The sequence below is a fragment of the Eleginops maclovinus genome, chromosome 19 (assembly GCF_036324505.1).
Source record: "Eleginops maclovinus isolate JMC-PN-2008 ecotype Puerto Natales chromosome 19, JC_Emac_rtc_rv5, whole genome shotgun sequence".
In the NCBI taxonomy this organism is placed as follows: domain Eukaryota; kingdom Metazoa; phylum Chordata; class Actinopteri; order Perciformes; family Eleginopidae; genus Eleginops; species Eleginops maclovinus.
In genome coordinates, this window is record NC_086367.1 from 2587154 (window position 1) to 2614382 (window position 27229).

Below are 27229 nucleotides of genomic sequence, written 5' to 3' on the forward strand. Positions count from 1 at the left end.
GCCAAGAAATTTAGCATCTCCAGTGAAAGTAACTCAAAAATACACTGCCCAGTCAAAAAAAGGTCACAAGCCTGTGGGGGCAGTGCAATGATCTGGGGTTCCTGCAGTTGGTCTGGTCTAGGTTCAGCAACGTGCCCAAAGAATGAGGTCAGCTGACTCCCTGAATATACAGAATGACCAGGTTATTCCATCAGTGGATTTTTCTTCCCTGATGGCACGGGCATGTTCCAAGATGACAATGCAGGATCCATCGGGCTCAAATTGTGAAAGAGTGGTTCAGGGAGCATGAGACATCATTTTCACACATGGATTGGCCCCCACAGAGTCCAGACCTGAACCCCATTGAGAATCTTTGGGATGTGCTGGAGAAGACTTTGCGCAGTGGTCTGAATCTCCCGTCATCAATACAAGATCTTGGTGAAAAATTAAAGCAGACAGAAATAAATGTTGTGACATTGCAGAAGCTTGTGGAAACGATGCCACAGCGAATGTGTGCCGTACTCAAAGCTAAAGGCGGTCCAACGAATGTTAGAGTGTGACCTTTTTTGGGCCGGGCAGTGTATGTATTAAGATGTAACTTATTACTTTAAAAAATGTAATATATAATGTATTACATTTTTATAAACTTGCCCAACACTCTTATGTCTACAGCAGGTCAGCAATGTATTCTGACTAACTCTAGAACATCTGTTCAATTTGGAGGAAAATGGTGCTTATGTGTGATGCCAGTGTTACACAAGCACCTCTGTCTAGTGCCTCCTCTGTGTTCCTGTGTTACCAGAGACCCATCCTGTTGAAGTTTGCCATAAAAGTTTCCTTTTAAAGTTCCTCTTTCAAGTTTCCCATTGAAGGAATGTATGGCTGCAGAGGGTAAATTGGTGTTTTTATTATCTGTGGCCTTTAAGGCCCTGTGAGCTTCAGAATAATTGGCTAACTTGCTCAGAGCTGAGAGCTGGCAGTGTGTAAAGTGAGGCTGCTGCTCCTCTCTGTTAAATAACTTTGCTTGTTAAAAATGACTGTTTGCTTAAGGTTTAATATTTGCAAGCAGTCAAAGAGATCACTATTTATCATTTCATCCCAATGAGCAGCCATTTACCCGTATTACACAATCATTTGATGCATTATTCATATTCTGCAGCTTTAACTATGCATGAAATGACTCGGATGTCACAGGTACAAATTTCTCAGCCGATACTGCTATCAATGTTCAGGGTTGGGCCAAAGTTCCCCTGTTTAGTTTTGGATTGCTTTTTATTCCTCTCCTGTGCAAACCTGGTCTGTCTTTCGTCCCTGCATCACACTAACTTTGAATGAGCACAATGCTGTACAGTCAGAGGTAGTGGAGTATTAATACTTAGTTACTGTACTTAAGTACATTTTTCTGGTATCAGTACTTTACTCTTTACTTCTGACGACTTTTTATACTTCTTACATTTTTAATTTAAATACCTGTACTTTCTACTTCTTACACTTCAGAACCGGTTGCTTACTTTAGTTTGAATCTGCACTTGGTGGCGTGATCATTATTATTTAGAGTCATCATGTGCCGATTGATTTTGGTCAAGCCCCCAGGAAGTGCTCCGGTCTTTGAGAAAATTGATAGTGGCCGAACAGCGGGTACTGCAACATCTACATCAGTCCGTGACGTCACTGGGCCCAGAAAGACTTTTCCCCTTGACTTACATAGGAAAGAGACGTCTGTAAATCAGTAGATAATTTAAAAAAAACAACTAAATACCCAGTATGAACCATTTTATAGCCCTTATTAAAAACATTAGGTCCTTAAAGTTGTGAAATGCACTAAAAGGTAAATCCAGATTTAGTTTCTCTCTCCATTCATTCTACTGAGCCGAAGCGGGAGATTGGGGGCGGGGCTTAAGGGGAAACTCAACTGCGCATGCTCTATGCTCTCGACAGCCAGGCATGATTGGTCATTTATGACGTTTTGCTCTCGAGAATTTCAGGCCATTTTGTCTTCATGCGCCAATGAGCAGCTCTCATAGGAATGAACGAGGCCCCGCCTCCAACGCCGTATCCAGTTGTTATACATCCATGATTTTAACATGATCCGTACCCATCACTTCCTGGTCTTCTTTTAAGAGGGACCAAAGAGAACTATTCCCATCATCCTTTGAACCGCAAGCAACTGCAAACCGCACCAGTACCAGCTAGCTGAATAACTGCGGACGTAAGGGTAGAAGAGGTAGAGAAGGGGGAGGAACTTTGTGAAAATACAGAGAGCAGCGGAGATATTCATCTCCCTCACCCATGGCCATACATGAGGGAGATGTTGGCAATTGTCGGCGCACAAACTGATTCATGGCGAATGCGATGCAAATAGTGACGACCCAAAACCCAGGAACTTCCTTTTTTGTCCCTGTCCCCACGCTGGTTTTCTTTGCTTGTGTTCTAAATGGTGGTTGTTCCCTGTTGAAACATTCATGAGCTAACGATGACATTATTACAATATGAAATGGAAGATCTTTGAGGGTCTATTAATATAAAGTGAGGTCCATTCACCAGGTACTCTATAAAACAGTTGGTAGTTATCGGTACTTTTTACGTGATTACATTTGAAAGCCAACACTTCTTTACTTTTAATTGAGTAAAGAAGTTTAGTCAGTACTTTTTTTAAACACGAGCATCTGTACTTTTACTAGAGTAAAGGATGTGTGTACAGTTACCATCTCACAGAGATTTTCGGTACCATCAGTCAGTGGTTTGTGCTTGACTTTCTCATTGTATGCATTCTCTAGCATTACCCGCCAGTTTGTACCTCACTGTCACCTTATATGACTTAAGTTTAAAATCACATTCAAAAAGTGTTACCAAAACAGCTTGTTTGTCTCAAGTGGGTCGGACTACTGTAAGGCTCTTCCTACAGGTCTTCCCAAAAAGTCAATTTCAAATCTGCAGCTAATTCAGAACCACGCTGCCAGGCTTTAACAAAAACAAGAGAAAGAAGAACATTCCTCCCAGTTGGTATTCATTTGAAATATCCTTACAAAAAGCTCTAGTGTCTCTACTGAGACATGTCTCCATGCTTTAATGTTCAAAAAAGCTCTTAACTTTTCACCCTCTGTCTGAAACCAGTGTGCTATGATTGGTTAGCTGGCCGTCTCTGTTGTGATTGTTCAAGCACTCAGGGATGTCCCGCCCCTTAGCCTGTCACGTACAATGTGTTGGAGTGTAAGACAATAGAAGCACAAGTGTTACAAAGGGATGTCACTATGTTCTGGAAGTAAACAAAGGAGTCCAATGGAGGCGTTTGAGGCAGGGGGGGGATTTGACAATTTACACTACAGGAAAGGGAATCAGGGAAATGTCAAACTCTCTAATAACTGAAACTTTAATTAGCGACATATTCCTTGAATTCCGTTTTATTCTTTCTTATTATTCTTGTTATTTTTTATATTGTTTTATTTCAAATATATATTTAAATTATATTATTGTTTATTTTATTTAATTCATTCATTTATTTTGTCTCGTCTCTTTCTCACTTGATTTATCTACTAAGAACTTCTGGACATTTGTGTATGCTCTTCCCTTTTTTACCTCCTTGTATCCCTTGAAATCCTATATATAATATACATGTGCTACATGCGTGTGTGCCATGTAGTTAAAGCCCTTTGAGCTGCTTCCTTTGTACGGAGAGTGCTGTACAAAATATGCCTCTCATCACTCCTGTCTCACCCGGGCTGCTGTGTGCAGATGTTTCCAGTCGGCGTAGAGCCTCTCAAACTGAGTCCTGTTGCTGGGACTGGACGACACCAGAGTCTCCAGCGTTGTGATGTGGGCCTCGCAGTCCTCCAGGTCCTTCTGGATCACCTGAGGACACAAAAAGATAAAATAGCATCAGCTTTGTCATGTCTTCAGCATGAGCCTGAGTCTTCAGAGTGTCTCTGTGGAGATGTGCTGCCTCGTTTCTGTGCCTTAGACGCTGTGTCCCAGTGACTACGACTTTTATTGCATACTTTTACTTCATTTTATGTTTGTATAAACATGCTATGTGCAGGACAGCATTTTTATCATTTTTCACACACATTTAGGCTTTGGATTGACAGTCACCCGTCTTAACCTTGGCTTTTCTCCAATGCTGTTTAGAAAGCAAGAGAGGGCTGTCACCATTAGCGATGTCAGATGTCAATCAACAAAGGTATGTATTTACTTATGGGTGTAGCCGGTGGAGGTTGATTCCCTCAGAGATTTTTGACAGATTTTTTCTTAACCCCGCACGGAGGTGATTTGAAGCGACACTACATGCAAAAAAAGAAATGCCAGGCTCATAAAGAATAAAGTCCATGGATACATTCTTCCTGAAACCAAAAAGAGGATAACCAAACAGACATGGTAACAGCAGCTGAAATAAAGAACATTAACCACCCTGTAGAGGAGTCCTAACCATACAGGTCTGTGGTAGTAAGCTAGCTACAGTCATTTATCCAGACTCAGATACGATAGTTTGGAGGGAAAAATATCATTTTAAAGCAATTGCATTTAATTCCTTCACTTAATAGTTTGTGCAATCTCTAAGTCTCTAACTCTGAATTTAAGCTTCTTCCTTCGGGCCGGAGGTTAGTTGTCCCAAAGAGTAGAAACCATGCGGTATAAAAACAGCTTTATCCCAGCAGCTATTGCACAAATTAAGAAATCATAGCAGCGTCACACAGATGCCTATTTATTAACTTATTTATGAGTTTTGAAACTCAGTGTTCATTGTAGTGTTTTTCTTTTGAAATTTGATGGAGCTGCGTGTACTTTTATAAAGAGATGTGTGTGTTGTCTGTGTTTGTGAAGTGTGTCAGGATGGATCCTATGTCTTTTTAACTGCTAACTAAATCTACCTACAGGTACAAATAAAGAACCTGAACCTGAAACAGTTAAGCCATAGTAAAGTGTGTTATTAATATTTATAGGCTAATAGTTTCAATAGAGTGGTGCATGGATGATGTATTTTTGTAGGCCGACCCGGAAGTAAGCTGTGCGTGGGCTAAAAAGCAATGCAATTTCTCAGTAGGATTTTGAATATTGTAAAAAATAAGATCTGTGAAAAACTGTTGGATAAATGCACAATTTGTTCAGCCGGATAATCTCCACATTTCTACCCTACTTTTATCATTTTACAATCATAAATCTAATCGCCAGAAGCAACCTGCCAAAGTTATAATATAAACGAAGTACAGAGGATTACAGCAGGGTCGCACGACTTCAACGCCACACCATCTTAAGATCGTTTCAACTGACTTTCGCGCGCTTGCATATTTTAACAAAGCTTTTCCTTTTAGCCACACTGAGTTTAACTATAAGTCATGGCGGTTTCAATCACCAGTCTGATATTGTTTTGAGCTAACAAGCTTAGCAGGAGTGTTAACGTGTTCGCCGTAATGACGTACAACATAGTTCTCTAACAGGCGTACCGCGGTCCGGGTCCGAACCCTGACGCCAACCTATACGGACCCGGACCTATAATCAATAGATCAATAAGGGATTTTCATTTTGACGGGGCAATTCCATTTTAACCGGCGCCAACAGGGGGCGGAAGAGACGAGTGAGCGATACAGGGAGATAAACACAAGAAGAAGAGTCAAGTTAGTGGGAAACAGGGAGAGAAGACGAAGAGAAGAATGAGAGAAGAGACAAGTTAGCGGGAGACAGAGAGAGAAGAGTGAGTGAAGAGACAAGTTAGCAGGAGACAGAGAGAAGACGGAGAGAAGAGCGAGGGGAGAGACGAGTTAGCAGGAGACAGAGAGAGAAGACGGAGAGACGAGACAAGTTAGCGGGAGACAGGGAGAGAAGACTGAGAGAAGAGACAAGTTAGCGGGAGACAGGGAGAGAAGACGGAGAGAAGAGTGAGTGAAGAGACAAGTTAGCGGGAGACAGGGAGAGAAGACAAAGAGAAGAGTGAGTGAAGAGACAAGTTAGCGGGAGACAGGGAAATAAAAAAAACTAAAAAACATTTACTGATGGACGGGTTGTCAAGGAGTGCATGAGTGCAGTAGCTGAAACCTTGCTTGAGGGAAAACCAAAAGAAGAGCTGTGTGAAAAAATAAAGCAAATACCTGTGTCGGCATCATCAGCCACAAAGAAAAAGTGAGATATTAACCCAGGATGTGCAGCCCAGCTGGATGAAGCCCTTCACAAGGCACCATGTGTAGGCTTAGCTGTAGATGAGTCCACTGATGTTTCTGACAATGCTCAGCTGTTTACGTAAGGTTCTTCAACAAACACAAGAAAGTGTTCTGTGAAGACATGTTAGGTGTAACTCCCCTCAGACCAGTACAAGAGGAGAGGACATCTACCTGGCCATTGAGGAGATGTTGACAAAGTGAGGAATAGAGCCAAAACCAGTAGTTTCAATAACAGGGAGAAAGGAGCTGTGTCAAGAATGAAAGAGGACAATCCTGAGTTCATCTCTTACCATGGCATAATCCATTAATCTGTCTTGTGCTCCTCCCTGTCAGATGAGCATGCTGAGGTGATGAACACAATGATGAAAATGATACATTTTCTCAGGGCATCCTCTTCCTTATCAGCATTGCATGGTTAGTGTATTCCTCAGAGATGTTGATGCAAACACTGATCTATTGCTGCACAACAATGTGAGATGGCTCAGCAAAGGCAGGGTGTTGGAGCGCTTTTGGTCCATCAGAAGGGAAGTAGCAGCTTTCTTGGCAGAGATGAGAACTCAGAAGGGAACAGTTTTCTCTCTTTTTTTTTCTTGGTTGATATCACTTCACATCTGAATGAACTGAATTTGAAGCTACAGGGCAAGGACAATTCAATTTGTGAATTGATGACAGCTGAGGAAACTTGAAGTGTTCAAGGAAGATCTGCAGGGAGACTGTCCACACTTCCCAGCAGTGCAGGAACAGGTTCGGGGACAGAGACATGTGTCTTCCTTTGTTGACTTTGTTGATAAGCTGATTGTAAACTTCAGCAAACGTTTTGAAAGCTTTAGCTTTGGACGGCAGCTCACCATGTTCATTCAGAACTAGGGCTGAACGATTTTGGAAAATAATCTAATTGCGATTTGTTTTCCTCAATATTGCAATTGCGATTTAATATGCAATTATTTTTTCAAGGTCCTCTTCTCATGTATTTTTCAACAAACACAAGCAATAAATCAATCGTGATTACAATCGTGAACCTCGTGAGGTAGCAACAGTAGCGAGGCACGTTCTGCACAATACCTGACGTTGCGCAGCATCTTCCTTTTTAAAGCCAAAATAATTCCACACCACTGACGTGCCGCCCCTCTTTGGTACCAAACTTCCAGCCGTGCACTCTTCTGACGAGCCTGAGGCCATTGTGCAACAGGTTCAAGCGCAGCGTTGACTTCTTTCCCTGCCTGCTTGGCTTTGCTCGGCTCGCTCGCAGGTCACGTGATCTGGCCACGTGACTTGCGAGCCGAGCCAGTCAAATCGCAGCCTTTGCGGTTGGAAAATCTCGTTTTGGCATATTGCGATATTATCGCAAATGCAATTAATCGTTCAGCCCTATTCAGAACCCATTTCTTATCACAGATGTCAGGGAGTTCTCAAAGGAAGTCACACAGCACTTCAAGTGGGCAAATGCCGGGCCTCTTCAGATGCACCTGGTGGATCTCCAAGCAGACGTGGCCCTGAAAGAGCAATTTGGAAGAACTGACCCTGCCACTTTCTGGCTCAATAGTCTCCGAGACAGCTTTTCCAGGTCTGAGGAAAGTAGTCCAATACATCTTCACCATGTTTGGCTCCACATACAGCTGCGAGGCAGCTTTCTCCAACATGAACTTAATTAAAACTAAATATCATTCCAGGCTAACCAATGAGCTCCTTTACATGTGTATGAGAATGGCCCTGACACCATTTCAGCCCCGATTTAAAATCCTGGCCGGACAGGCTAGAACTCCGCTCTCTCACTGAATTAAAGACAGTCAGTGAGGGAGTGGAATATAAGAGGGACAGAAAGTCAAACCTTAAAACTGTTCAATGGTTATGATGTGTTCGGACTGATATGTTATATAATTGGGGGTCACTGCTGATGTATTTAATGTTGTGGAACAAAATGTGATCTGTCTCTCTATTCTTGTCAATCACAGACCTTATTTCCAGCTATTTTCCAAAATCTACGGAGAAATCCCACTGACTCTGAGACGAGGGAACCGGAAGTGGTAAAATGCTAACTCACTTCCGGGTTTTAGGACTCATTCCTGCACCACTATATAAAGGGTTCAATTAGGGGTTGGATAGACATTATATTTGAATGTAAGCTAGCTCTTATCGTTGCAGTAACACACTCTTTGTCCCACACTCTTTGTTGGCATCGGATCAACCTAAGTGCAACTGTCATAAAAACCCAATTTCCCTCTGAGATTAATAAGGTGTTTTTGATTGATTTGATAACACACAATTCATTTCAGACAACTAGTGTTTTCTCGTTGTGTCACAGATATCTAATCACTGCAATATTAAAGTCGCTGCAGGATCTTTAATAATAAATCAATCCTTTTGACAACAACCAAAGCAAACAGTGTTCACGGTTATGTTTCATTGTCAGCTGGAATCAATTGAAACCTGCCTGAAGGTAGAACAACACATCACAGCGCACCCTGACTGATGACTGATATGTAGTGAATGTAATGAATCAAAAAGCTATTTGTTTTTAATGGATCTAACTGTGTAAACATCATTTCAGCACGCATTAGGGCCTCCTTTTGTAAAAGGTGAAGTCACCAGCGAAAACACATATTGTTGCACTGTGCTAATCTCCTGTCACCATGGCGAGCGTCTTGAACAGAAGAGCTGGCTGTCTGGGAGTTGGCCCTGGTGTGGTCTGGGATTAGACTCACCGTAAACTGGTCAGACTGGCTCTTCTTAGCCAGGATGTCGGGCTGCAGGCAGTCAGCCGCCACCAGCTGGTCCCGGAGACCTGACAGCTTGGAGCGGATCGAATCATAGGCGTCTTGAAAGTCCTTGGTTCTGGAGATTAAGCCCTGAGAGTACAGAAGAAATATATTGTAATTCAGCCTGGATTGTGTACTGTGTTTATTGTCCTCCTCCAGACTAAAGCGTGGGTCTTCTAGTTTACAGTTCATCCAGAGGTGGAAGAAGAATTCAGAGTAATAAATTCATGTCAAAATACTGTTTTACAGTTAAAGTCTTGCATTTAAAATCAAAAAAGTACAAAAGTGTTATCAGCCAAATGTACTTGAAGTCCAAAAAGAAATCATTGTTCAGAAAAATTGCCTTTATATGTGAATATAATTATATTTAAATATGTGATTTTTCTAAATAATTTAAGTAGCATTTTTACTGATTGACTTTTTGTGAAATATTGAAATAGTGAGGCATTTTGTTAAAAGTAGCTAAAGATGTTAAAGAAAGTCAGTAAAATAACATTATTTCTCTTTTAAATGTAAAGGAGTAGAAGTATAAAGTAGCATGAAATGGCAATACTCAAGTACAAGTATCTCAAAAGTGTACTTAAGTACTGTACTTGAGTAAATGTACTCCCCGCCTCTGGCTTCATGACATGTTAAACCACTTTTTAGTCTTCCAGGGATGATAATAAGCAGGAGGTGTTTATTGAGTGTGTATGCAAGTGTCTCACCTCTTTGTCAAAGGAATGACAAAGACCTGTGGAATGTGTGGAACTTCAGAAGTGTGGAGTTATTTTTAGATCTACCTGCAGCTAGTCTGAGGGCCAGCCTTCACCTCTGGAGGAATTGTGACCTCGCACTGTGGGGCAAGAGGTGGCTGCTAAAGAACACATTCACACTGTTCAGACACACATCAGTTCTGTCATCACATCTACACTTCGCTATATTAGTGTACAGTATTTAATTTTACATTCAGTTTGATCCTTTTCTTCTTTCTTTATATGCAAATGTTTTCCTACTCCTGCAACTTCATTCAACAATCATGGTTACGGTCGAATAGTCAGTATATCTTAGGAAGGTTCCTAACGGAGTGGAATGACCCGGAAGATCCTCAGTGGCCGCCATGATAAGAGTTGTTGGAATGCTCTTGATGATAGGAAAGGAGCTCTGAAACTTCCTTTATAACCTCCTTTAGGACACACTGGACCTTCTTTACGAAAGGAAAGGAGAAAATGCTCTCCCACAATGCCTTACGGCAGCAACATTAACCGTGACACAACATTTGGCCGTTCACGGAAACAGCCGATCGTGACGGAGAAATGCGTTTCATGAAAGTTACGGTGCTTATTAAGCAGTTTAAAACTTTGTTATTAATCAAAAGGAGAAATGTGAACGTTAGTTTTTTACTGAAATGACCAAATAAAGTCCACATTTCAGTGTTCACTGAGCTGTGTGGGGTTGCTTAAATGTTTTAATACACGTTTGAGTTGTGATATTCAAAGTGATAGGTTCAGGCATAACTACTTTATTATAAATACATCTGTATTTATTTTTAGGATGAGGGTGAAAAGCATAAGTTTCACTTTCTTTATTTTAATTCCAACCTTGGTCATGAAGAATATGTGTCTCTGTCGTCATTCATAAAGCATAAAGAACATCATCAGAGCATGCTACAAAGTCTCTCAGTAGTATCGTGTGTTGCATTGCTTGAGGAGCCTTAGACTTAAGATTTCCTATGACAAATGAAGCCTTTGAATCTTTTTTCATGGGGGGGCAGTGTGGAGTCTGATGAATGTCCTCTGAGTTAGAATAGGTTGTATCTGAAGACTACAGTTCTGGGAGTGGTGCAGGACTCATTATTTCTGTATGTTCTTCCTGCCTGTAGGACAGCTTGGGTTTTCTCCATGGTGGGGGCAGGACACATGAATATTTGAGATGCAGTGTAGCAGCCTGTGGTTACCTGCAGCCGGCTCTTCCTCTGCAGCAGCTGGGTGTGCAGCAGCTCTCTGTTCCTGACGGCAGCTGTGAGCTCTCCCTGCAGACCGTCGGCTTTCTCAGGACCGAATACCGAGTCCAGCAGCTCCCCCTTCACCTGCAGCAGGCTCAGACGCTCCTGCAGCTGCACACTGTCCCGCAGCAGCCGCTACCACAGGAAAATAAACTTCAGAAATCAGCACATACACACACCAGCCTGCAGTGCAATAACACTACTGACGTGCACTTTATCCTTCACTTTTGCTTTTTTTTAACTCTCTTTCTATTCAGTTGTTCAAGTTTATACATTCATGGACAATAACTATCTGTTGTTTACAATGAACGCACATCTCAAGGACTCACTGAAAATGCTATACAATAAAGTACGAACATGAACACTGTACTTAAATGATGCTTTTTTAAATAAAAAGACACCCTAGACAAATGAGGTCGTACTGGTGCGACATGCACTATCCGTCTTTCCAAAAACGTTCCCTGTTGCATCTCAAAGCAGGAGTTATCCTCTCTTATTACATGGCTTAGTTGAATACACGATTCTGATTGGTCAATTCAGAACACGTTGTTAATCCAGTAGTGCAGACCGATGTCAAGGACTTATTGACTGTTGTTAAGGAGGATCAAGAAAGAGAAAGGAAAAGAGGTTAAAGACGGAGCGCTGGACGTCAGATAAATCCCCAGAAGAAGACAGACAGGAAGTAAACACCAACAGGAACACGGTCTGGGCTCTGCAGGGTTTAAGGACTTGGTAGTGGATCAGAAACTGTGAACACACTTGAACAGTTACAGAAAACCTCGATCAGTGCTGCCGTAAAGTAGATAGATAGAATCCCTCTTTGTTAGTCACATACATGCACACAGCAGAGCACACACAGTGAAATTGGTCCTCTGCATTTAACCCATCCTAGTACTAGGAGCAGTGGGCAGCTATTATGCAGCACCCGGGGAGCAATGGGGAGGGGGGATTGCTCAAGGGCACCACAGCAGGGCCTAGGAGGTGAACTGGGACCTCTCCAAGCAGCAGTCCACTTTCCATATTTCAAGTCTGTTCGGGGACTTGAACCGGCGACCCTACGATTCCCAGTCCAAGCCCCTACTGACTGAGCCACTGCTGGACAAAGTAGTTGTCGCAGTTCCAGGCATTGGTGCGCCGTGGAATGGAGTGTTTTTTTTCTTAGCGGAAGAAATACGGAAGGGTCGAGTCGTTAACTTTGTTTAGTATCTGGCCGTGTGATAAGCGGGCTCCTTGATCAGCCTGTCGGCTGTTCTTTTCCCCATAATGACCGCGTTGCTGTACATTATCCCTTACTTACTTCCCTTTTTCAGCTTGATTTTTCCTCTGGTTGCGACATAACAACCTGTGACTGCAACAAGATTGTTGTGAAATAACATTGTGCCATATATATTTTTTTATTCTATTCTATTTCTCAGTGTGTGTTTCTTAGTTATACTATCCTGTAAATAGAGAGAAAGAGAGAACGAACTAGCTAAGTTGTTTATTATTTTACTAGAGTTTTGCCTCTTTTGTCTGATTTGTTTTTGACTAAAGACCACCATCTGAGGCCAAGCAAATCAACAATTATGTCAGTAAAACAAATATAAACAAGAAAGAACGTTAGAAATGTCTGTTTAAAAGGCGTCTATCGGCTTGATAGGAAAAGAGTGAAGGGAGCCACGGCATTGTGTCTGAACTGGAATCATTTAATCATATTGTGCTAATATAAATTAGTGCATATTTATAATCAAATCCACCATAATTAAATCCTTAATCCACTGTTTGGCCTTTTAGAAAATGTTGACACTTCGGTATGGTTTGGTGATGTTGCATTGATTTTCAAACACATTTTGTATTAACATTGTCATTACTGTTGCACGACTTAGAAAAAAACTAATTGCAATTATTTAAGCTGATATTGCATTTGCAAAAAGATTCAGTACAGTGGAGGGATTGGTCATTATTGAGTCATTATTCTCATGATCATTTTAAATATATTAAAATGATCATGATGTGGTGTTTAAAGAGGATTTTTTTACCAAAGAAATGTGTTTTGATTATTCAGTATAATAGGATTTGTAGGCTGGGGTTTCTCTGCAGCTCCACTATACTTCATCTCAATCAGACAGATCCTAACATCCAACATTCCACTACTGATCAGACTAAAAACTCAGATTCTTTTATTTTATTTATTTCGAACGTGTAAAACAATAATAGAAGAAAATAAAATAATAATGAAATGAAACAAAATAATTATGATACTGTACAAACTCAAGCAGTATCAAATTGATAAACAAAAAATGGAGAAGTTCACACTCAAAGGCTCCTCTAAAACCTTTATGAGAACATATAAACCCCTTTCTGGACTTCTATGACTCCTAACAAATCCTGTGTCGTATCTATTGGGTTGTTATATTCAGATATGAATGATAGAAACTACAACTCAATGCTCACTGTGTGTGCTCACTGCTTGTTCACACACACATTAAGAATCCTTACCGGAGCTTCTGCTGTTTGTACCGCTGACGGGTGGACCGCTCCGTCTGTGCGGTGCGCTGTGACTCCCATGCACTTTCTACATCTACAATTTAATTTATATTTCGACAGTTAATTATTACAGTTGTATTTTATATTTCATGTGAGGCACAATGTACCATGCTGTTACAATAAGGTTGCTTATCAGCTTTTGAAACTGAAACCGTATTGGGAGAAAAAAACAACATTTTTTTATAATGATTTTCTCTTTCATAAATCATAATATATCATATACGTGAGACGATTAGTCGTCAATTCAGACGACTAATCGTCTGAATTGACGACTATTAGTCGACTACGAAAGTCTTTAGTCGAGGGCAGCCCAAGGAAATAATACAATTAGTGTCTACTAATTTCCCGCTTTACTCCACACTGCATTTCCGACTGAACTTCCTAGACTTTTAACGAGTTCCTCTGAGCTGTGGTAGGGAAGCTTTTACAACTTTATTGTACCGTTGACTGGAAGTTGGACAGTTCTGAATCGTCATCTGAAATGAAGTATCTGATCTTCTTTTCAGACATCTGTATAGGTACGGGCTGCGGGGGATAGCAGGGATATTATTTCTGACCCCCCCCCCCATTTTCTTTTAGCTTTAGCTTGGCGACCCTTGGAGACATGTAGCATCCTGACGATGTGATTGACACTGTTTATCCCCACTGTAATGTGTAGACAGGAAGCTGTGGGAGAAGCTGAACATGTTCCTGACTTTACTCTCTGGTGGAACTCTGAGCACTAACATGGAGCTGAAAACTAATTTAAAACACTCTGAGAAGCCTCACATATTAGGGATAGTGACATTAAGCCTTCTCTGTCTGCTAGAAAAGGCTCACAGTTTCATTAAACATGTTTCTGACAGAAGAGGAGAGATGAGTTGCGTCCCCTGGCATAGAGCAGGGTTCTGTGAAACAGCTTTGATGTGTAATTAGAACCCCTGTTTGAACAGACTGCAGGTTTATTATGGGCTCACTTCCACAACAGAACTGTTCAATTTGTTTAAACCAACTGTGGTGTGTTTGTCTGTCTGATTTGTTCTGTTTGTAATAACCGCCTGAACACAAAACAGACCTGAATATGGATTTATGAACTCATTTGTGCTTCCATAAGTAGGTTCTTGTGCATGTAGTTTCCCTGTATTTCTATTATGTCTTAATGTGTGTCTAGCAGACACCAAACACTAAGGAGAATAGAAAAGCCTCTTAGTTAATGGTTTGTCTGGGAGGAATGTTAATGTTGGCTCAACAGGTTGTATAATCTTTATGTTTCATTACAATTAATACCACTGTTTTGTATACATTTATGCTTAAGGATAATGCTAGTGGGCCCCGGCCATGGCGCAACTGGGGTGTGTGTGTATTCAGCAGGAGGGACTTAGAGTTGTTGTATATAATACATATAATGTCACTGTTCTAGCGGTAAACACTGGAGAACGAGCAAGCTATGTGCTGTATCAGAAACAATGCCCCACGTGTTCTGGAAGTAATATGGTCTGTGTTTACATTAGCAAGCATCGCTAACACTCAGAGCTAACGCTGTACTGGAGAGACTATGTGTAATATAAAGGTCCTGCCCTTGTGGTAAACCGAGAGAGAAACGTTTGAGCTCCAGACTGTTTCAGAAATAATGCTGGATGTGCTTTGGAGCATAATATGGCGTTTAATCACGGCAGCGTTTAGCTGAGTTTCTCCTGGTAGAAAACTCTCTTCAGAGGAGAGATCATGACGCTCCAAAGGGGCGTGGCCAGCAGCAGCTCCCGAGGGGCGTGGCCAGCAGCAGCTCGTTCATATAAAGCTACAGTCACAGAATCAGCACTTCAGGAACAGGGCTGAAATAGAGGGGGATGAGGCATGCTACAATGGAGGATCTGTTTGGTATTTTGAGCAAAACACTTCAGACATGTTTTGTATAGATATGGCCCTACAATATATTGTTCAAATAAAGCATGATAGGAGACCTTTAATGCAGTGTTATAGTTTGATTTGATCAAGACAATTATAGTGAATTCCTTTTTACTGAAGATCTACTACCTGAACCTGATCATTTTGTTTTGGTCCAACTATTTTTAACCAGACTGTCAAAGTCCATTAGTTTAGGTTTTTTCCAGCATAAATGAGGAAAACTACCAAGTGTTTTCTTAAACCTGCACAACAGATGAATTCACCCACATGGGGAAGTGGAGGGAAGTTTTAAACATGTGAAACTATGAATACTGTCCTTCTTTTAGCTCCATTTGTGGTCTCCACCTCCAAAGAAAATATCCTCACATGCTGCTAAATGCTCTATCAGCTATCAATGCAGAAGAAGCCACAGGGCCAACTTGAAAACCCACAAAATATCAAATATATATAAATAAAAAACGGGATGATCCTCTGTAGGTGAACCACTATGGGACACCTCTCATATTTGATACATTACAGTTAGAAAGATTTGATATGGCCACTGTAATGTGTCTTACCTCTATGTTCTGAACCATCATGGCGTTGTTGGAGAAGTCAGTCACCTCAGCAGAATTCTCCAGAACCTGATACACCATGTGGCTCCACTGAGCGAAGACCAGCAGAGGGTCCAGCAGGATGTTCTTCAGCCCCGACTCGGACTCTGAGCACAGCCTGGTCGCTCTGCTCTTCGCACTGTGAGCAAACGGGACATTAAGATCAGAGGGACTGATTCTGGAGACACAAAAATAAAGTAGTGCAGGAAGTCCTAAAACACAGAAATGAGTTAGCATTTTAGCATTTCCTGTTAGCTTTTCTTGAAGTCGACGGTTTTATTATTGTGCTTTTGGTTAGAGGCCGGAAATAGGATTTTCTTATTACATGCATAAAATATATCAGTAAATACCCCACTGGTAAACATCTGAAGCTTCTTTGTGTCATAAAATCTCTATCCATCCAGCCATCCATCCATCCATCCATCCATCCATCCATCCACCCACCAATCAATCCATCCATTTATTAACAGCAATGCTAACAAGTGTCTAAATGAGACGACCTAACGTCATCACAACACACATTAGACGCCTTTAGCTTAGCGGTGGTGGCGTGAAGTCATGTGCCCTTGATCTGTTCCTTTATAGGCTAGCGTTAGATTTGTACACCTGTTGATTGAATTATGTAACATTCACACTGCTATTGGCTAGTGCTCCAACACATTGTACGGCTAAGGGAGGGACATCTCTAAGTGTTTTGTTTTAGTAGCGGTCGTTTGCCATTTGAAGCAATTTGGTTACCACACTACCTCAGTCCCCTGCATAGATTACTCATAATTGCTTTTATTTCATCAGGAAAAGCTTTCCAGCTGACATTTTGATAGCAAGGATGTTTTTATATTATTTTAAAATGTACTATGCCAGGTATGAACTACATTTTTTCAAATCCTTGATGGCCTGAGCCTGTTTATTAATAATTCAAGTTCACACATTCACATTTCAAATAACCCCTAAAGTCAGTGGCACACTGTAACATAAACAAGTAACTTTTGACTTTCAGGTTTTTTTAAACAGCAAGACACTTCCTCTCACATACCTCTGATGTTCTTTGACAACAGCCAGGACATCATCAGAAAGGTGGCGTGAGTCCTCAGAGAACCTGAACAGCTCTTTGAGCTGAGCCTTCAGTAGTTCCACCTGGGACTCCTCCCCTGCCAGAGTGTTCCTCACACCCTGCAGGAGACACATAGGAACACAGGCACAGTGAGAGCAGGCCACAGCAGCAGGGAAAAGAACGCTGTGATGACACTAGCACAGCAGTACACTCATAGTTCAGGTGTAGGCTCTGGTTTCAGACAGAGGGTGACAGGAGGTGCTGTAGCACCGGCAGTATGAGAAAACTAAAGAGCGTTTTGAACATTAAAGCATGGACACATGTCCCAGGAGAGACACAATACAAATATGAACCTAAAAATTAGCAGAATAGGGCCCCTTCAGATCTATTGGTTAATTGAGTCTGTAATGTAATGATTTGCAAGCACGAACAACAATAATGAACACTAGTAGGCAGAGGTGGAGAAGTACTCAGATCTTGTACTTGAGTAAAGTAGAAGTAAAAGTACCAGAGTGTAGGAATACTCTGTCACAGTAAAAGTCCTGCATTCTAAATGTTCCTCCAGTGAAAGTAGAAAGTACTCTCATCTAAATGTACTTAAAGTAGCGACAGTAAAAGTAGTCATTGTTTGATTGGTGCCATTTCAGAATAATATCTCTGATATGTTTTATAATGATTGATCATTAAAGTGTTCTCAGAGCTGGTAAAGGTGCAGCTAGTTTGAATGGCTTTGTATACTGCAGGGTAGCTGCTGGATTTACTGCAGGTGAACTAAAGTCTGATTTAATTTTCTTTAACAGAAAATGTCGTTGACTTTAGTCACTTTTCTGAGCTGAATAATATTTTTTATACCCAACCTAGCTGTCTTGATAATCCACCCTAGTTATCTTCAGTCTGGTGTTAGGATAAGAGATGATACTCCGTTCATTTATCTTCAATTTATAATCCTAATAATGGAACAAGCTTTGTACGTGAAATAAAAACAATGAAGACAACCCTTTTCACATTTGTCAGACCAATAAACTTGGGGATTACTGATTTGTATGGTCCCTATTTAAACGAGGAGAAGATAATCTAATTAAGTTAGATTTTTAATCAAGCATCTGTTTGGTAGTTGCATACATCGTTGAATATAACAATGTATTGAAAACCCTTCTTCAATCCTGTCAGCATAATTGTATAGTTGTTCAGCACAGATGCTGTGAAGGGGTTTTATGTACACAACAGCTGCACAATTTCATCGAAAAACCAATGCAGTCGGATTCAAGTCACATCAAGCACAGCAGTATATAAATATATATATATATATATATGTTTTATAATGTAGTAAAACATGCACATTTTTATATAGATATGTGTATTCTATTATTTTAATTGATTTTTATTCGAGATTATTTTAACTATTTAAATTTATATAAATAAATGTATTCTATTTTGTTTATTACATTTTATTGGAGATTTTACTTTAACTTCTGATGTTTACATGAACAGCTTTATTTCGTTTTTATTTTATTTTATTTAACAGGGACAGTGCACATTTCTAAATGTGCCACAGGAAAGATTTTGTTACTCACCCTAAAGACACATTTCATTTTAGATAACAAGTAAATACAATCAGTAAAAACATGCAACATATAGTATTGGAAATGTTAGTAAAAAAACAAACAAACATATTACATAGCAACAAGACAGCAGGTTGAGGCAGAGCAGACACAGAGGGTGGTACTGTGCTTTGATTCCTCACTAGCCAGGTTTCTAAATGGGATTTAGATAAACTGAATGTATTCGGTTCTCTGATTGTTGCTGGGATTGAGTTCTATTGTTGTGCAGCTTTAACAGAAAATGTAGATTGACTTAGATCACTTTTCCTGAGCTGAATAATGATTGTTAGTGTCTCTCGCTGCACCTCTTTAGCTTATTAGCAGTTAGATAAACTGTCGGCAGCCCGTGGATTATCTTGTTCGGTTGTTTGAAGGTTTAACGATGTTACTTCTCATTTTCCATTTATCTTTCATTTATTTAATTCTAAAATGGAAAACTTTTGTACGTGGAAATACAAAACAAACTGAAGGACAACCCTCTCATTCACATTCAGTTCAGACCCCTAACCTTGGGAGGGATTCTTGGATGTGATGGGACAGATTTCAACACGGAGGCAGAAAAGAAATCGTATTAAAGTCAGATTAAAATTCTAAAAGGCTTCTTTTCGGCAGCTGACATTTACTCGTATGAATGAGTAAACAAATGTATTGTAACTCTGGCCTTTCTTCAATTTCCTGTCGATGCAAATACTCGTAGTAGGTAAATGTCTCAGCCACAGATGCAGATAAACTGGAGTTGTTTGTTATCTATTCCACCTGTTGAACAGGCGGTGACAGTGTCTAGATTGCATCAGAAGACAGACAGATGCAGATCACTGAGCATTCCAGTCACACCCAGCAGCAGCAGCTCCACAGGCACAACTCCTGCTTGCCTTTCATCTGCCACACGCAGCAAACGTGTGTACTATCATATGTAAGCCGCAGTCTGTGGGGGCAAAGCGTGTCAGGTTCATCCCCGACTTGTACCTCACAATGCTGCTAATTAGTCCCCAGCTAGGCCTGCCAGACGAAGAGAAGGATATCAGAGACCCACAAATAATGATTTATGAGACTGTGACTACACCTCTCTGAGGCATTCAGCAGCTTCCAATGTTTCATGTTGTGTGTAAAAAAAGTTGCAGAAAAAGAATCCAGTCCAGAGTCATCATGTCAGGACCTGATCACCTCTTAGAGGGACTAGAGATAATGATGTTATTGTGGGGAGGACAGCATCGAGAATCAATCAAATTCCAAATACTAAAAAAGAACTTTTGATACCGACTAGATGTAATGGAATGTATGTCCCTCTCTCCTCTGTTTGCCACAGGTGTCAGGGGGCGTGGCCCGGGGAACAAAAGAGGGGAATGTTTTTGAAAGAGAAAGCTGTGTTTGTTTGGTGACAACAGAGGAGCAGGAGGAGGAAGAGGAGGAGGAGGAGGAGGAGATGGGGAGCCTAGCAGAATGCCAGAGAGAGTCTAAAAGCATTAAGATCTTTGAATGATCTGCTAAAGGAACGTTTAGACAAATGAAGTGTAAGGATGGTAAAGATTGAGCAGCAAGCTCACAGAGCCGGGGGTATTTTTCATTCCTAGACTTCAGATGGAGCAGCCAATTTTTTTTTTGTGACATTGACTTTTTTTATTCTTCAGCTGCATTAACACTTTTTTTGGACAATTTCTGTGTCTTCCTTCACTGAGTTTTGTTTGTGCTTGTGTTTGAGGCAGATATAAAGTACCTCACAATGAATTGTTGCTCTTATTTTGAAAAGGGTGCTGCTGTTTTTTTATTTTTTTTTATTTATGAATACACTCGTGCCCTGAACAGCTACGAGTGATGCTGGCCGGCTAGTTCTCGAGATGTACGCTCACGGCAAAAAAACAAAGATCGATACTGAATGCCGCCTTTTCAACAAGACATGGACCGTCAGTATTTATTTACAGAAGTGAAAGGTAAAGCTGTGTGCTTAGTTTGTGGCGGGCAGGTCGCTGTGTTTAAGGAGTACCATTTAAGTTGCCACTACAGTCACCAAACATGCAGATAAATATAAGACCCAACGCACTGTTACGAGGAGGATTGAGGACATCGCGGGAAAGCTGGAACTTCAGCTGCAGAACAGAGCGGTCAACTTTGACTTTTTTTCCTTGGCTTTTGATGAGAGCTGCGATGTACGTGACACTGCCCAGCTACTCCTCTTCCTACGTGGGACAGCTATGGACTTCAAAATCACGGAGGAGCTGGAAGCCATGCAGTCAATGAAAGGGACAACAACAGGGAGTGATCTGTTCACGGAGGTAAATGCATGTTTGGAAAAGTTGGGATTGAAATGGGACAAGCTGGCAGGTGTGACAACGGATGGTTGTCTAAATCCGACAGGGAAAAATGTTGGACTTTTGAAGAGAATGCAGGATAAAGAGACAGAAATGAACCCTGAACAGAAATTGGTATTTTTGCATTGTATTATACATCAGGAAGTGTTGTGTAAGTCAGTGTTATAAAGGAACCATGTTGTTGATGTTGTAACTAAAATAGTTAACTTCATCAGGGCAAGAGCATTGAATCACAGACAGTTTTGAAGGAAAGTGAGACTGAACATGGTGACATACCCTACCATGCAGCTGTCAGGTGGCTCAGCCTGGGCAAAGTGCTGAAAAGAATATGGGACCTGAGAGAAGAGATTCAGGGGTTCTGTGTGAAGAAAGGAAATGAGGTCCCACAGCTTTCTGACGCAGACTGGGTGGCAGACCTTGGTTTTGCTGTAGATGTGACATCACTAATGAATTAACTAAATGTCAAACTGCAATGCAAGGGCCTTTTAGCGCATGAAATGTACAGCACACTGAAGGCTTTCATGAGAAAGTTGCAGCTTCTCTCAAGGTAAATGAAGGACAACATTCTCACCCACTTGCCAACCCTGAAAGAAGTCACGCCATCAGCTAATTACCTTCAGAGGTACTCATCCATGTTAGGAGCACTGCATGGTGAGTTTTCAAGGTGTTTTAAAGACTTCAAAACAGTTGAGAATGACATGCACATGATATTTTCCTCATTTAAATGCCATGTGGATGATGCACCCAGTGATGTTCAGCTTGAATTCATTGACCTGCAGTCTGCCACAGTTCTGTCAGAGCACTTTAGGTCAGTCTCACTGCCTGAGTTTTACTCTTCCCTGGAAGAGGAGAACTTTCCACACATGAGGACACATGCTCAGAAGATTCTGGTCCTCTTTGGATCCACCCACATATGTGAACAGATATTCTCAGTGATGAAGTTCAACAACTCCAGATACAGAGCCTCTATCACTGACGGTCACCTCTCAGCTGTCCTTTGCATATCCACCTCAGACATTGAACCAGATATCAGTGCAATTGTTCAAGCCCAAGACCGACTGGATTTTCTCACAGAACAAGTTATATGAACTGTAAAGCATCAAAAGCAGTCATTTATTTATGTATAAAATTGATTCTTATCTTTAACACCTTTTCAGTATTGGTTTGTGAAGATTAATGTGTTCAAAATTAAATTAAATACTGATTCAATGATTGTTTATGACCTCTATAGGAGTACTTTCCTTTGAACCACTCACACATTACATTCAACAATGGAAGAAAATGTGTATTGAGCAGAATTAAGTTCAACTTATTTTGATTCGGCTTCCCAACACAGCTCGGGTTTCTGGTTTCTGTGGCCCCTTGTAAAAATGAATTGCCAACCCCTGTTCTAGAAGATTTACACTAACACAAGGTTTGTGTATGTACATTTAAAGAGGATATTTTATGTTCATGTTCAGGTGTATATCAGTATGTAGTGTCTCTACTTTAAAGAGTCCTCTCCTGCTGATGTTCAGGTGTATATCAGTATGTAGTGTCTCTACTTTAAAGAGTCCTCTCCTGCTGATGTTCAGGTGTATATCAGTATGTAGTGTCTCTACTTTAAAGAGTCCTCTCCTGCTGATGTTCAGGTGTATATCAGTATGTAGTGTCTCTACTTTAAAGAGTCCTCTCCTGCTGATGTTCAGGTGTATATCAGTATGCAGCGTCTCTACTTTAAAGAGTCCTTTCCTGCTGATGTTCAGGTGTATATCAGTATGTAGTGTCTCTACTTTAAAGAGTCCTCTCCTGCTGATGTTCAGGTGTATATCAGTATTCAGTGTCTCTATTTTAAAGAGTCCTCTCCTGCTGATGTTCAGGTGTATATCAGTATGTAGTGTCTCTCCTGGGACATGTCTCCATGCTTTAATGTTCAAAAAGCTCTTTGTTTTTCTCATACTGCCTGTGCTGCAGCACCTCTTTTCCCCCTCTGTCTGAAACCAGAGCCCAGTCTGCTCTGATTGGTTAGCGGGCCGGCTCTGTTGTGACTGGTCAATCGCTTAAAGATGTCCCGCCCCTTAGCCTATTAAATACGATTTGTTGGAGCACCTGCCAATAGAAGCTTGAGTGTTACATAGTGATGTCACTATGTTATAGAAGTAAACAAAGGCCTTTTAGGCGGTTTTAGTCTTTGCAGACCATTTACATGCACTAAAACCTACATAACACAGTACAGGAAAAGGAACACCAGAAAAGCAGAATAGGGCCCCTTTAACTCAATACTACTGTAGATATGTTAAGACCTACTGTGTATTTCCTCCACTGGCCCACCATCTGCTCCTCGGTGCGGTCGGTCGGGTCCCTGCCCTCCACCAGCTCCTGGTCCAGGCCCCCAAGCAGCACCCTCAGGTGTCCGATGTCCTCCCCCAGCCGCAGGCAGCGGGCCATGTACTGACTGTGGGAGTCCAGGTTGGAGCGCAGGCCTTCCTCGCTCTCACACAGGCCCTGCCTCAGCCTCTGCCAGCCAAGCCTGAGCTCCTCCGCCTCCTCCACCACCACCTCCGCCCCAGAAGGGGAGGTGTTGCCTCTCACCGCCTCCGACAACCCCTCGATGTGCTGCAGGGTCTTCTCCTCGCCCGCCACGCTGTCGTCCAGAGCCTGACACAGCAGCAGGAAAAGAACAATGAGTAGTGTTGGATAACAAGGTTGAAATTCAAATCATTTCTTTTTCATGTTATTTTTTTTAGACTACATATTTGTGAATACTGCAATTCTAACAATTATATGAAGACCAGTTTCCCAAAAACTACCTCACATGGCCATTTCACAACCATTTATTCATGCATGTTGAATGTTTTCAAAGTATTATAATAGCAATAATTGCCTAACAGTGACTCTGCTGCTTTACTTCCTCCTTTTGAGTGCAAATGTTTCAAATTAAAGTGTACCAGGAACTGGAAGCATCGAAGGACGAAACAACTATTTCCTCAGTCAGTCATTTAAAAAATTGGATTTGAAAATGTAGCTTTCTGTTGCTTTACAAAAATATATTATTATTTCAACATTGTACACAGTCCCTAATTACAACTTAAAGCAATCAAATGTCACGCTCGAACATTAACTGTTCCCATTTTGACCATTTTAATTTGTTATCTGTGCCGCCTATAATTATACTTTAAATGCATTATTTAAAAAGGTAGTGTAATTAATACATTTATCACATGTTTTTAAAAGATTTCAGTCATCAAAGTATTACTGATAGTAAAAGTTTCCTGTGTTAATGGATGGTAATCACACTAAAGTCAATGACTCACTAACAATGTGAGATATACACTGTTCAGTTAGAGTGGGATTAGATAGGATTCATATTTTAATATTTGGAACGCTCTTATGTCATCCCTTATGCTGTATAACTAACACTTACTGTTTTGCTCTTATAGGACTCCGTTTATGCTCTCTGTATGTCTTGACCCAACATGACGATAATTATATTTACTTTTTATTTATAGTACAGAAATGACTCCAAAACTTGTAGATGAGTCAGCATTTTAACACTTCCTGTTCTCAAAGTTAATCATTTGTTTTAATGTTCTTTTGATTTGATGTTTAAAATAAGGTCTGTGGTTAACACAAGCTGAAGGGATTTGCTTCACGAAATAAAATATGTCATTAAATCCCCCACTGGTGACTGTCTAAAGGATCTGTGTGTCATAAAACGTGGCTAAACGAGACGAGTAACCATCATCAGGTCGAACATTAGCTGTCTTTAGCTTAGCGAAGGTGACAAGAATCATGTGACCTTGAAGTAGTTCCTCACGTTAGCATTTTACTTTTATAGCTTAATAAGTCATGAAGTGGTAACAACAAACATAATTTACAATTAACATATTTAATCATTTATAATAATGAAACAATTATTTATAATAAATACATTTTTTTAAATAAATAAACATTGTTTCTGATTTAATTAACAATAAACTTTATTTATAATAAACATTACTTGTAATTTTGAATAATTATAACATTATTATTTATAAAAAATAAACATTGTTTATTTATAATAAACATTGTTTATTTATAATAAACAATGTTTATTATAAACCAATCATATTTGTCCACACTATAAAATATCCTTTTAAGGTACATTTAGATAGAAAAAAAACAAATTTGCAATTAATTGCGAGTTAACTAGGGACAATCATGAGATTAATTGCGATTAAATATTTGTGTCGATTGACAGTCCTCGTTTAAGTATCAGAAACGTGTTTCCCGATATCTTATTTCTGCAATATTTTAGAATCACACGGAAAAATCCCATTGGTTTTTGTCGAAGGAGCCCTTGCTTTAATAACTTACAAGTCTGGCTTCAAAAATACATCATCACTGCATCACAGTTTAAAAACACCCGTTACCCAGCTAAGAATATTCATTCAACCTCCAAATAGGATTTGCTTCCTTCTCCCGTTAAAAGGCCAGGTTTAAATACATGCTTCTTAATTCCTCTTCTCACTTGTAAGGCTTTGAGCTTGTTCTCGGCTGTCTCCTCCCTGTCCATCAGATCGGTTAGCTCTTTGGTTTTCGACAGCAGCCAGGACTGGAACTTGTGAACGCAGCCTTGGTACGTCTGGTGCTCCTCAGCCATCTTCTGAAGCAGTGACAGACGCTCCTGGCACAGCAGGGGGACATTTCAACAAAAGCAATGTTCAAATCAACCCAGATCTCTCAGCAAACATAACACCCCATACACACATTTGGGTATCCTAGCAAGGAGTGTGAATTAGTATTCTGAGAGAATGGAATCTATTGTCTTGTTTTTTCAACTTGCACTTTGAATATCCAGCACACGGGCATCAGGTGAAGATTATCCCGTAAACATAGCATTATTTAAATCAATTCTTCAGAAGTAGATATTTGCCATCAGACTGGTGTTTGTGTGTGTGATGCAGATAAAGGTGTTAATGGGTGTGTGGTTAAATGTGAGTGACATTAGAAAGGCTGTCTGAAAAGGGAAGAGGAAGAGCAGTCTCATTATGCAGCTCACGGAGGAGAAAAGCAGCCGACTAATCCCACAGTCTCTCAATCTGAATGTAAATCATTCCCGCCTGAAATCCAGCCAACAGTCAACTGTTGTGTCCCACGCCTTAGTTTAATACTCAATTCTGATTGGTCAATTTGGAGATTCTGCTGTCTGGTCTTTTTTAGATAGTCGACCGCTGGTAAGCACAATTGTATTGAGGGACAATGTGATGTTATCAAGCTGAAGAAAGCATTCCGGTCAGTTTAACGTCAGCTGCTCCAACAGAAAACACAACTGCATACTTTGAGAATATTCATTTTCATATTTGGACAAAACTTTGGATGCATCATCAAGAAAATAACAAAAACTGAAGAGAAGGAAAGGGGTTAAAAGAGTCAGAGAGCTGGAGGACAGATCAATCAAAAGAAGAAGAAATACAGGAAGTAACACTAAATGGAACTGTGACCCATTTGCACTGCGTAAGAACGAGATGGTCTGCCATATTGGACAGCTATGGCATTTTATGATCGCATTTGTATACGATAATGTCTGAAATCTATTAAAGGTCCCCTATTATGCAAAATGCACTTTTTGCTGTCTTTTATACATAAATATGTGTCCCCGGTTTGTAACGAGACTCACAGTGTCAGAAAATACAACCCTCTCTCTTTTCCTCCTTACCACATCTCTAAAAACAGGGGCACAAACGAGCTGATCCAGATTTGTTTCGGTTATGATGTCATAACCGAAATCTGAACTGTCTTTACATTGAACTCCTGGCAATGTCCCGCCCACGTTACACGTCCCAACCTATAGTCCCCCATATACAGTCGTGAGCTGAATCCCCTCCGCAGCTCCTCTGTGTGTCTTTGTGTTCAGCAGGATGTCTGCAGGAGGGACTTAGAGTTGTTGTATATATAATACATATAATGTCTCTGTTCTAGTGGTAACCGCTGAGAAGTGTTTCAGAAATAATGCTGGATGTGGTTTGGAACATAATATGGTGTTTAATCACGGCAGCGTTTAGCTGAGTTTCTCCGTTAGAAACGTCTCTCTTCAGACAGAAAGCTGCATGACTCCAAAGGGGCGTGGCCAGCTTCAGCTCAGCTCAAATTTCAAGCGACAGTCACAGAATCAGCACTTCAGGAACAGGGCTGAAATAGAGGGGGATGAGGCATTCTACAATGGAGGATCTGTTTGGAATTTTGAGCAAAACACTTCACAGACATGTTTTGTATAGATATGACTCTATAATATATTATTCTAATATAGCATGATAGGAGACCTTTAAAACAATGCTCAGTTATCTGGCCCTTGTAGAGAAATTCCCAAAGCTGGGAAAGACCTTTCAGATCTAGCAATAATTGTCATATAAGAAAGAAACTGATCTAATAACAGAGTTTA

The 27229-nt window shown here is 40.6% G+C and overlaps 1 protein-coding gene across 2 annotated transcripts in view; it reads right to left on the bottom strand.

Annotated features, from left to right (window-relative positions):
* Positions 1-27229, bottom strand: part of syne3 (spectrin repeat containing, nuclear envelope family member 3) — a 78593-nt gene that overhangs the window by 31083 nt on the left and 20281 nt on the right. For both annotated transcript variants that reach the window (XM_063908704.1, XM_063908703.1), the window contains exons 5-11: positions 25319-25474; positions 23116-23466; positions 16905-17041; positions 15836-16010; positions 10821-11003; positions 8831-8974; positions 3694-3828 (exon numbers count right to left, since the gene is read on the bottom strand). In XM_063908704.1, the coding sequence (XP_063764774.1) occupies positions 3694-3828; positions 8831-8974; positions 10821-11003; positions 15836-16010; positions 16905-17041; positions 23116-23466; positions 25319-25474 (1281 nt within the window). The remainder of the gene's footprint in view (positions 1-3693; positions 3829-8830; positions 8975-10820; positions 11004-15835; positions 16011-16904; positions 17042-23115; positions 23467-25318; positions 25475-27229) is intronic.